This window comes from Glycine soja, chromosome 8 (assembly GCF_004193775.1).
Source record: "Glycine soja cultivar W05 chromosome 8, ASM419377v2, whole genome shotgun sequence".
NCBI lineage: Eukaryota > Viridiplantae > Streptophyta > Magnoliopsida > Fabales > Fabaceae > Glycine > Glycine soja.
In genome coordinates, this window is record NC_041009.1 from 965,422 (window position 1) to 977,895 (window position 12,474).

Below are 12,474 nucleotides of genomic sequence, written 5' to 3' on the forward strand. Positions count from 1 at the left end.
TATTATAACTCTTCTAATATTATCTTCAATTCTCATAGATAAAGAAAAAGATAATACAATTTTTTGGGGATATAGAAGTAACAGCATAGCTTTATAGTTTAATACGAAAAACAAATTAGGACGTATAATTCTACACATGAACCTCTCAAAAAAAATATTCTACACATGAATTTGTAAAATACAAAAAATAAATTAGGTATAAAAGATATAATAACCGTTATGTGTATGACGCGAAACGCCCACATTTTGTTGATGGACAAAAAAAATAGGAGTTAGAACCACCCTCTTATTATAACACTGAATCAATCGTAAACATGCAAATAGTAGTCCCAATTCCTAATAAAATATTTAAATAAGAGGTATAATCATTTCTTCATGTTTAGAACTAGTTTAAGAGAAATAATCATTTTTTTAGGATAGTTTAATTATGAATCGGTGTCAAGGAAGCCTAACTCAATTATTTACGCAGAATGTACGAGTGTTATAAACCTTCTTATACTGTGTTCAATTCATAAGAATAATAAAAAAAAAAAGAACCAATACAGATTTTTAAAATCAAGAAACTAAACAAAAAATATTTTCTCAAAGTAAGCTACTTTATAACAATTGAGAGCTTATATGCCTTTTACAGCATTTTCTGAAGGAGAAAGAAAATAAGAAATAATACCACTTGAAACAAATAATAACTAGAGATACAAACTACAGTAGTTAGATACCATTGTCACAACAGTTGGACTCCTGTACCTCCTTACTTTGCTTACCTAGATCTTCTCAACGAACAAAGCAAAACACTAAGCGAGACCTTATGTTCACAATGTATTTACAATTGTCACCAGGAAAATAAAAGGATACTTAATGACAAACATTTTGCAGTCTACAAAAGTATAACTAGATACTAATAGCAGTTATCCTGGAGGTAGCTACAAATATATAACTAGCTTACCTTCTTTGAAAATTATTGTTGCACTGAGAAAACTGTGTTTGAGGATCAACGCCAGCGAAACCTTGCAGGCTCGTTTTTTCCAACGGTAGGAATGAAGAACTTATTGATGGCTGCTGCCCCGGCATGGACTTAACCCCTGTATCATGGAGAAACGAAAAATCACTTTGAGAAAAGCAGGAAGATCCTAAATCTGGCAACATTGAGCCACCATCCCTTCGTTCATGATAGTTAACAGGTTCCTGGAAACATCCTTGAAGTGTTAAATTTTCCTCTACTGGTATCACGCCTGTAAGAGTCTTAAATGCAAATTCTAGGCATGGGTCTGACCAAGAATTCATAAACGGAGCACAGTACTGTAATTCAGAATTATCATGGTTTACCGTTCCAGTTTCAAATAGTTGTTGCTCCGTTGTAACAAATCCACCCTCGACAACCTGTCCATTTTGCTTTAATGGCTCTTCATGTGTTAGTGAGTTTATATTCCTAGAATGATGCACAGGAGGTGTTATGTTTCCAGTGTGACGGGGTTCTTCATTCAAATTCCCTATTATGTTGCCTTGATCAAGATAAGACTGTCTAGTTGTAAATTTGGGAGCATTTTCATAAGAGGTGGAACTGGACCTCAACACAAGCTGGCTAACCATATTAAGCTCTTTCTTGTTCTGTGATTGGTTTGAGTTATCGTGAGCTTCTTGATTAATGCTTGTCACCACATTCCCATGCAATTGCTTATATGGCGGATTATCAAAGCCAGGAGGCAAAGCGGGCATAATGTCACCAGCATCAACTGGCAAAGCACCAGTGAGAGTCTTGATTGCAAATTCTAGGCATGGATCTGACCAAGAGTTCCCAAACGGTAAGGGGAGCTGTGGCTCTGATCTTGCATCCCCAATATTTTCAGCTTCAACTTTCTGCAATTGTTCCTTGTGACCAGTTTGGGCATCATATGACTTCTCACTCTGGTTTAATGATTCTCCTAGTACTTCTGTTTTCAAACTGTCAGAAGCTTGAGGAGTAAGCTTGGTTTCTTCCCCAGCATCGTGATGGTCAGACACTCCATTAGTTAAAGTAGCAGTTGCAGTTGGTTCTTCTTTGCATGATTTTCTAGTCGAATATTCAAGAGCTCTTTCAGCAGGCAGTACCTCAGGTTCAAGGCCAGCAAGTCGCTTTGATAATCGCATAGGTACTTTGACCTCTTTCTTTTTCTTGGGTTTATTTGAACGTGCCTGGGATTTTCTGTCCCTGCTTCCTGCAACAGTGTCAAGCAAATTGTTTTCACTGCCTCCGCTTCTTCCTGTAACATTGTCAACCAAAGTTTTTTGAATATCAGTTTCAGGGACTGTAGTGGTGCCTTTTCCTGTAGCATTGTCAACCAAAGATTTTGGAATATCAGTTTCAGGGATGGTAGTGGCGCCTTTTCCCGTAACATTGTCAACCAAAGTTTTTGGTATATCAGTTTCAGCTGGTGGTAACACACCAGTGAGGGTATTGATTGCATATTCCAAACTTGGGTCAGACCAGGAGTAGTGAAATGCAAAGGACAGCTGAGATTCTGATTTCTCATCCTCCATTTCTTCATTTTCACGTTTCCCCAGCTGAGGTTCTGATTTTTTCCTTTTATTTGCTGACTTTCCATTTGTTGGTGCTTGATCTGCAAGCACTGTAACTGGCCCACACTCACTTTGCTGCAATTTTGCTTTGGAGTTCATTGACTCATGTTCAATTGCAGCTAATCGTTTTGAAGCCCGACGAGGAAGGTGGTACTCTTTCTTTTTACTTGATTTGTTTGAGCTAATTTGAATTTCTGGCTTTTTGTCTTCTATTTTATCTGCTTCTTGCTGATGCGGTTGTTCCTTAGAAACTGTTTGGTCTTCAGAAATATCAATATCTAGAGTGTTTCTACTTTTCCTCAAGTTTCTTTTAGGAACCTGGAGAGTCTGTTCATTCATCACATTGTTGGCCAACTGGACAGGTTTACTTCCAGCAAGTCTTGGTGATGACCGGTGAGGTACATTGAACTCCTTCCTGTTTTTGGATATGCTATAGTTACTGTGATTCTTTTCAATAGCATTCTCCATCATATTCACAACATGCTCCTTCTCTTGCACATCATCTGCAGAAAGTACTTGTTCTGATTCTTTCAAGGATTCATTCAAAAGTGCTGAGCTACTTGGGTCAGATGTTTTCTTCAATTCAGAAGAGTTTGCAGCTCCATCCTCCAGTGAATGCATCTTTTCAACAGATTCACCCATGGGAACAGAAGCAACCATCATTCCAGATGACACATTTGCATTTTTCCCTTTCCTTGAGCTGTTAGCATCTAGCAATTCTAAGTTGCTTTTATCAAGAATTTCTGTGGCTGCAGTGAAAAGTTTAAAATAAGCAGGAAAGGGCATCAGGTGTAACTGGTATATTCTTCATGCCACAGAGTTGGATGAACTGATCCTACCAAAATATATTTCAGTCATGATTTCTTACCTGAAGAAAGCTGTTGTTCGGGTGCAGACTGCTTCAGTTTCTGTCTCTTGGCAGCAGGTGGTGGCTAGATTGAACAAAGCAGAAGAATTATGAAATTATTCAGTTTGAATTTTTAGACGCAAACATGAAAAATTAATGATTGTGAGAGCCACTTTAATATTTTTCTTTATCAATGATTCGGAGTTCTGACGACCCATCATATACCATTCTAGGATTTTAGACAACTAATGCCAACCGAAATCTATAAAGGATACCATGCAAGTAGGCAAATCTTAATAAAGAAAGTCATTATCAACTACTGCTGCAAATGCATGGTTGTCATTAGAAAGAAAGATCCTTAATATGCTTGAATTTTCAGTAAGCCTCAAATCTGAAGTGATTAAATAATCCCTAGATTCATTTAATTATCAACAGTTTGGAGTAAGAACTAATAGGTAAGGAGAATACTCAATAAAGACAACAATAGTAAGATGGTACCCATGCAAAAATATCTTACAGTTAAATTGTCTTCATCTTGGACTTGTCTTCTACTTGGCTTAAATGCACATGAACGTATATCACCAGATTCAAGATACCGAAGTACATCCTTCTTGGAACGGAATACATATCCACTCGCTGGATCTATATAAAACTGTTGGAAGTGTAACCCAATCACAACTTGTATAAGCATCAACTTTTGGAAAAGTGTAAATGTAGTATATTACTTAATATAAAACAGACCACAGATTATTTGCAATCTGCTTCTCCAAATAGGAAAGGACAATAACTAAAAGAAAGAGTAAAACTTAATTTGAAGCAAAAAAAAATTACATAAATCCATCTTCTTTTATAATACGTAAAAAAGAGATCCTTTTGGACGGATGGGTCCAGAAAAGCATGAACCCCCTACTCAAAGATCAAATAAATTTTTTTCATACCGGATCTTTCCGAATGCCCTTGCTGTTCTTCCTAATCTTTAATTCTTTCACCCATCCAGGTGGTAAATCCTCCACAGTAGACTTCTCAACCACAACCTAAAACACGGAAAAACTTTGAAAATTAAATATAAACAAACAATGTTACAAAGATACCTCATAATTTATAAAAATATTCAATGGACTAAATAAAGGTTCATCCAATAATCAATTTTACATAACCTATCACATTTTATTTGTAAACTTTCTAGGTCTTTTGTTTGTAAAAGTGTATTTGTGTTAGCACACAACCAAATAGACAAAAGTCACAACATATGAAAGAATTTATGCAACCTGGAAGACAGATGCAAACTAGGACTAACAAAAGAAACATAAACCAAATTAGTGAAGTAGAGTACAAAGAAACAAATACTTAAGCACAATGCCTTAAGCTGAGGCAGCCATTTTAATTTTCTGAATTGCCCTTTTGTTATGTGGGTCACATTCTTTCATGGTTTAATCTATAACTTTTTCCTCATTGTGGTTGTATTTTCAAGTTAATTTTCATAACATGGTCCTTTCTGCACAATAAATAAACAAAAGTTCTGCCATTTAGTCGAATTTGGTTTCATATGCCATAAGCAGTTCTAAATAATTATGAAAATCATCAATCATGTACATCACCGGACAGAGTAATGGGTGATAATAAGAAAGAATCTTCAATCTGATGATAACATTCATTAATAACAAACAGAAAAGAAAACAGAATTCAAGATGCAAGGGATACAGAAATACAAACATCGGTTGGAGAATCCATGTTACTGCAATTCTTCTTCTTGGAAGAGCAACTGTTGTCGATTGGAGAATCCATGTTACAGCAATTCTTCTCCTTCTCGGGAGTGAAACTGTTGTTGTTTGGAGAATCCATGTTACCGCAATTCTTCTCCTTGAGAGTGCAACTGTTATCGTTTGGAGAATCCAAGTTACTGCAATTCTTCTCCTTCTTGGAAGTGCAACTTTTGTCGTTTGGAGAATCCATGTTACTGCAATTCTTCTCCTTCTTGAGAGTGCAACTGTTGTCGTCTGGAGAATCCATGTTAGTGCATTTCTTCTCCTTCTTGGAAGTGCAATTGTTGTCGTTTGGAGAATGCATGTTACTGCATTTCTTCTCCTTCTTGGAGGTGCAACTGTTGTGTTTTGGAGAATGCATGTTACTGCATTTCTTCCCCTTCTTGGAAGTGCAACTGTTGTCCTTTACAGTTTCGAGATATCGTAATACCTCCGGTTTGGAGAAGAATTTGTATCCTTTCAATGGCTCAATGTAACACTGCAACATGAAAACATATTTATAGTGAGGGATAAGTTGCATTACTAATGTTGAATTGTTGATAAATAAATGACAATAAATGCATCCATAAGTTTTACAAGTAATGCTTACTTTACCCTTTTAAACAGTAATTAATAGTGGATAACGGAATAAAATATGTAAAAAAAAAAAGAGCAACATTGCAATTATTATGTCTGAAAATTAATAGTCCGACAACAAAACAAGAGAAAATAAAATACCAACAAGGAGTACAGAACCACATGTTCACATAAATTGAAGAGTGTAGATTTTAGCCTTTTACCAATGAATATAATAACCATTGCAAAATAATTTGAACATGGTCTCAAAAGATGCAACTCAAAATCCAGCTCATCAATTTAGAAAAATGAGGAAAACAATATAATGTTGTATCTATCATACATTTAAGTCATGAATGTTATTAAGAATCAAATTTAAGATTTTCAAAGTAAACTTCTGCTACAGACAATTCTCCAAACAAATTATTCATGATTCAAGGCCAGAAACTTGAAAACAGTGCAAGTTATAGACTAATAATGTCTACCATACATTAGTAGCAGCAGTTACTAGCTGACAAACCGCGATCCGGTGTTTAAGAAATAATTATATAACTTACTACAGGAATAACAGAAACTAAACAAAAGATGACAGTCTAACTACAGTCGCTAATGATCTAAAACAATAACATCCAAATTAAGAGAATGCATCTACCACCTTATATCCAGATCCCATGTGTACACCACTTTTACGGGTTCTGACTTCCACGTTCCAGCCATCAGGTAACCAATCAGGGTGTTCATTAGCTTTCTCTACGCTCTGAAATTGTCACAAATGAACCAAGTGACAAGTTATAAAGAATTTTAGCAAAGTAGGGGAAGGAAATATCCAAAGAAAAAAGCATCTTCAAAATTTATACCCACCTGCTGTTTAGAATTAGATTTTGTGTTACTGTCAATTTGTCTATTGGTTTCTTCAGACTTTTCAACGTCAGGATTTTCCATTTTCAGAACGCAGTCAAAGATAAAACAAATTCGCAAAAGCTATCAAAGCACCATGTGTCTCCCTTATTCCAATAATCTACTCCCTCTGCCTAAAAACCTGCATTCTGACTCGTTTCATTACACTAACAGGGAGAAATAACATGCAAGACACATTAGGAACCACAACTTGCCCTCCAATATAGACGAAGCTGGAATTTGCCCATCACTGCTGCACCACCTGAAACACAAAAAACTCTCGTAAATCATAAAAAAGAAACAGCTTCATTGGATATGATACAATCAAGAGACACATCTGAACAATAATGATTAAACAGATTCAACTCTGGAAAACACAAACACCTCAACCACCCAATCAATCAGCCGCGAGCAATTAGTGTGACCTGGTCAGAAAGTATTCCCCGACCAAATTGAAGATCAAATTCCTTCTTATAAACAGAAAAGCGAAAGAAGAAACATAGTTAAGCAAGCCATAATCTTTGAGCCTTGGTTGGGAAACACAAAGGGAAAGGACACAAAAAGAATAATAGAAATGAATCTAGACACAAAAAATGCATTGATTTTGACTAAAAACTCATCCACCTCCACACCCCGTTCCCACAACAAATCGTTAACATAAACAATAATAATAATAATAATAATAATAATAGTTAAAGATTACAATTATTTAGACAGAGAAGAAGTAAAAAATTATGAAAAAAGAAAGGTAATAATAAGAAAATAAGTTGGTAGATTAGTTAGTAGTTACCCTAATAGAGAGAGGAATTGCAGGATCCGGTGGCTCTTGGAAGAGGGGAAGTGAAATTGCGGGTTTGTAAGAGAGAGAGAGAGAGAGAGTTTTAGTTTTGTTAGGATGAGTATGCGAATATTTAATCTGAACGAATCGGCCTCCCAACCCACGTGTTCTATGAAATGCAACAACACACTTTTTGTTTCTCCCCAAGAATTAAATAAAAAAATATTAAGCTCAAGACCAGAAAGAGATACAGTGTGTGTGTGTGCGCGCGTTAGGTCAGTTACTCGCTCCCTCACGCATCTCGCCTCTCTCCACACAACAACACTTGCTTACTTTCAAACAACATTATTAGACTTAAAACCACCATTTTTTTTATATTAAGGAGTATGAAAATTAAAATTGAATGCTGTATACTGTATACTGTGATTAATTTTTTTGTCATTAAATCATTTTCACATTAGTATACTCACTTTATTTTATGATAATTGAATTTGTCTCCCCCCAATCAATAGGATGGTTCCTCTAATTCACCTTAAAATAGGTAAAAAGAATTATCCGCCAAGCATAAAACAACTTTTTCATCACTCATCCCCAGACAATTTATCGACTTTTGATTAAGCGCACGCACATTATTTATCTATACGTACGCCCACACACATTGAAGTTTATAAAAAAAAGTCTGAATATCATTTCATTATTTTCTTGCAAATTCTATTGACAAACTAGTCCATGCTTATAAAATATTTCTTCAAGAGCCAGGCTCAAACACATTGGAGTTCCTACAACGAAAAACCACATTATGTAATGATTACTTCTTTAATCTATAATCTAGTCTAGTATACACTCATAAAAAAAATCTATAATCTAGTATTTTTTTTTAAAGTGTAGTGTATTCTGCAGGCATACACCGCAAAATCGTCACCATTGAATATCAAAGTACACTCTGACAAATACGACTACTTTTTATTTTTGGGTAACACGATTGCGACTACTTCAATCAAATAAATTCGTCATAAGAAAATCAAATAAACTAAAGTTATTTTATATTACGATTACGACCCGATTGGGGGTAAAAATAACGATTGGTAAAAAAAAATTAGGTACGTAAATGGCCAGCATGATTGTGAATCTTTTGATTATAATCATTCACTTAGGCTACTCGATGAAGGCCACAATTCTGAGTACTATATATCATTTGATTAAGCTACGATTTTTTTAGCTATGTTAAGAAATCTTTGTCGTTCCCTTCCCAAGTTTGTAATACACTTTTTGTTTTTTTACAATATTTGATTTTTTTTTATAATTCAATTTAAACACAGTGATAGTATGAAGAAATTAATACTATTATCTAATTATAAATTATTATATATATATATATAGTAAGATTGTTAGAAAAATATAATTAATTTAAAAACTATATCTAAGATAATCTTCGATTCACTGAGTGCAATGAGATAAGAAACGATATGGGTCGTTCATATTCATACAGGCAAATAAAAAGTGAAGAACTCCTATTGCCAAATAAAAAGTGTGCTTCATGAAAAATGTAGCGACTTGTCAATTAAGCTCCGGATTGATCGCAATGAGAAAAATGGGAGACAAACATGAGAAATTTATTTGAAGTTTTTTTCCCTACAATTTTTAATTATTAAATGTGGTCCATTTAATTAACAATTCAGCCCAATTCGATCCTTTTAATGTATAATGTATATGTATGTTATAATAAAAATAGTTTTTTTCCCTCTGAATAAAAAAATATATGGTCATGACTCTCAAGAGCATTAAAAGTAAAAAAAAAAAGTATTAAAAAAGTATTGAGTATATAAAATAAAAATATTTAATATGTATTTTTAAAATAAAAGTATTTATTAATTATATTTAATACCATCAATTAGGGAGTTTTTGATATTGTTATAATATTTATTAACTAAATTACTCACTGACTTAAACTATTTGTGTTTTTTCAAATATGTATTTAAAATCTTTTACTCACTCACTCACGTATAGTCATTTTGTGTCAGTTTTAAGCTGAAAAAAAGTAATATTAAAAAGTTATCTTTTTAGTTCAAGGACTCAATAAAAATATAGTATAAAAACTTACTTAAAAATTTGTAAATAATTAAAGGATTTACTGAGTAGTCTAACATATTTATTTTCCTTAAACGCCAAGTAGTAATATATAGATTGATTTTAATTTATAAAAAAAGTCAATAATTTTGATTTTCTTATCCACAACTAGAAGGAGCACAAGACACAATAATAAGTGGAGACTCTATTGTAAGTTCTAACAGCACTGAGTAACGGCAAAGTCCTTGCTGGTTGCTTCCATTCGCGGTTAGCTTCTCTTGTCTTTCTTTCTGCATATCATCGCTACTTCTTTTCAATTTGCAAGACTTGGCCATTCATAACATAACTCAATACTCACTTATCCTTCAAAATCTTATTACGCTTCTTGGCTAGCTACGTAATTAGGGTTTTGCCCAATTCCCAATTCCCAACTCCCGCGCTCTCTGTCGTTCATTGTTTTGCACCCCCACAACTCCAATTTCAAACGGAGTAAAGTAGTAATCACCGTGTGCGTGTTTTTTGTTTTTTTCAGATGGCGTTGCAGGAGAGGCTAGACAAGTTCAAGAAACAGCAAGAGAAGTGCCAAACGACACTTTCGACCATTGCAGCTACCAAGGCCGCCGCGGCAACCCAAAAGTCCGCCACACATGCCTCGGCAAATGGAAGAAACGCTGCCCCTGCGGTTAAGTTTTCCAACGACACCGAGAGGCTTCAGCATATTAATAGCATTCGCAAGGCCCCTGTGGGTGCTCAGATGAAGCGTGTTATTGATCTTCTTCTAGAGGTATATTGCTCCTTGTTTCATTCGGTTCATAGTTTTATTCTCAGGATTATATGGCACTGGTGATGTTTTATTTATTTATCCATAACTTACGCAGCTCAACCTACTGAGTTAGACTCCCTTCACATATGACTCTAGTGATATATAGGCATGAGATGGAGAAATTAAAACTTGAAATTGCACACCCACACACGCACTAGTTTAGGGGGACTGCCTCATTCCGAGGTTTAGGGCATGGCATACGCATCAAGGAGCTGTAGCTGTAGTATCATTTACTGTAGTTGACCAACCTAAGAAAATCCACCATCAGTAGTTGATTTGTTTAAACCATATTCATTTGGTGCACGTGTTTACTGACAGACACGACAAGCTTTTACACCGGAGCAGATAAATGAGGCATGCTATGTCGACATGAAGGCTAACAAAGATGTCTTTGAGAATCTGAGGAAAAACCCAAAAGTGAACTATGATGGGCAACGATTATCTTACAAGGTTACTTTTATTCATATGCATATATCTGAACATTTTTACTCAGATGTTCCTTTAGAAAATAACTTATTCTTCTTCATTTGTTGTTTGCTTTTGGTCTACAGTCAAAGTATGGTATTAAGGACAAAACAGAGCTTCTTCAACTGGTACGAAAGTATCCCGAGGGCCTTGCTGTTATTGATCTCAAGGATGCTTACCCCACTGTGATGGAAGATTTGCAGGTAAAATGACTTTTGTTAGGCCCCCCGATCAATGGAACATTTCTTGGCATTGATTTTCAGCATCATTGGTTGTTTTGTCCATAGATATATGTCTATTCTTATTTCTTACAGATTGAACTCCAGTCTACATAATGTATTTTGGAGAAACATGAAAAACGCACATTAGTGGGTTTTATAAATATATTTTGCCACTTTCTCCTAACATTTGTAATTATAGCATTAAGGTTAGTACTGAGGAAATAAAATCATTTTTTAATTAGTCATTACAAAATCTTGCTGTTAAAGGTGCTGCTAGCTTGAATGCGGTTCAATCTTTCCTGCTGTTTTCTCACACATTGGGTTTGGACTTTTGGGGCCGTGTTAGCATAGGCAGAATTTCAAATGTTGTCAGTTGTGCAGGAGTTCAGTCTGAAGTGGCAATCCACTAAGTAGTAGAAAAAATGTTTTTGTAGAAGTGGCAAAGAGTTAAAATCTTGCAAATAATTGGTTTCTCACGGAATAGGACCTTATAAAGCTTTTGGTTTCTAGGCTATGAAAGCTGCAGGGCAGATTTGGCTTCTGTCCAACTTCGATTCACAGGAAGACATTGCCTACCCTAACGACCCCAAAGTACACATTAAGGTGGATGATGACCTAAAACATCTTTTCCGCAGTATTGAATTGCCTCGTGATATGATTGATATAGAGAAGGATCTTCAAAAGAATGGAATGAAGCCCGCTACCAACACTGCACAGAGGAGGAGTGCAGCTCAAATTCAAGGCATTTCTTCCAAGCCAAAGCCTAAGAAGAAGAAGAGTGAAATCAGCAAGAGAACGAAGCTTACCAATGCTCATCTTCCAGAGCTCTTTCAGAATTTAAACAGTTCCTGATTAACTCTCATCAAGTGGTTGTGTAGTTCAAATAGATACTTTATCAGCCAGTCTAAACTAGATTAGCATTGTGAAATATTCAGGAGGTTCTTGCTGCTGTGCCCTACTTTTATTTGTTTTTTTATTTTATTTTTTTTATTTCTGTACATCGAGGCTGCAGCTAATGGACTATTGTACTCGTCCTAATTTGTGAATCCTTGTATATTATCATCATGTTGCATTTAAATTTTTAGTCTTGCAAGTTTATACAAATTATTAGATTGGAACTTGGAAGTTCAATTCTTTTTTCTTCAACTCTATGTTTAGCTTGAGATAGTAAACCTACCCAATGTTTCAAAAGTGGACTTAGTTAAGAATATCCCGAACTCGACGTAACTCAGTAATAGTCCTATTAAATTGAAAGCTGCTTATACATTTCTTTTCCTGTCAGTCGAACGCACAAATAAATCATCCAATCCGTTGATTTTGATTTTTTTTTAAAATAAAGTTGGCTGGCTAGAGAAAAAAATAATCTTAATTACTGTTTTAGTTTGTGAATTTAGGGATTATGTTTTTTTTTATCCTTAAAATTTAAAAATGTTTTTTAATACTTGAATTGTGATATTGTTTTTTTAGTCTCTGAGGTAATAAATTAATATTTAATAATGATTTTA

The 12,474-nt window shown here is 34.8% G+C and overlaps 2 protein-coding genes across 3 annotated transcripts; one reads left to right on the plus strand and one right to left on the minus strand.

Annotated features, from left to right (window-relative positions):
• Positions 1 to 638: 638 nt before the first annotated feature.
• LOC114420994 (methyl-CpG-binding domain-containing protein 13-like) lies at positions 639 to 7,704 on the minus strand. Of its 2 annotated transcripts, none has more exons than XM_028386732.1 (8): positions 7,406 to 7,704; positions 6,580 to 6,877; positions 6,374 to 6,475; positions 5,114 to 5,641; positions 4,339 to 4,434; positions 3,918 to 4,052; positions 3,422 to 3,485; positions 639 to 3,302 (listed from the first exon to the last, which is right to left on the minus strand). In XM_028386732.1, exons 2-8 carry the CDS (start codon positions 6,658 to 6,660, stop codon positions 940 to 942), a joined length of 3,369 nt encoding a protein of 1,122 aa, XP_028242533.1. In that variant the 5' UTR covers positions 6,661 to 6,877; positions 7,406 to 7,704; the 3' UTR covers positions 639 to 939. The 2 variants fall into 2 exon arrangements, with proteins under 2 accessions (XP_028242533.1, XP_028242535.1); XM_028386734.1 differs by lacking the exon at positions 7,406 to 7,704 and adding an exon at positions 7,000 to 7,209.
• Positions 7,705 to 9,634: 1,930 nt separating this feature from the next.
• LOC114421375 (general transcription factor IIE subunit 2-like) lies at positions 9,635 to 12,094 on the plus strand. The gene is made up of 5 exons (XM_028387262.1): positions 9,635 to 9,727; positions 9,993 to 10,244; positions 10,602 to 10,733; positions 10,835 to 10,951; positions 11,480 to 12,094. The coding sequence occupies exons 2-5, from the start codon at positions 9,993 to 9,995 to the stop codon at positions 11,819 to 11,821; spliced, it is 843 nt and encodes a 280-aa protein (XP_028243063.1). The 5' UTR covers positions 9,635 to 9,727; the 3' UTR covers positions 11,822 to 12,094.
• The last annotated feature ends 380 nt before the right edge of the window (positions 12,095 to 12,474 follow it).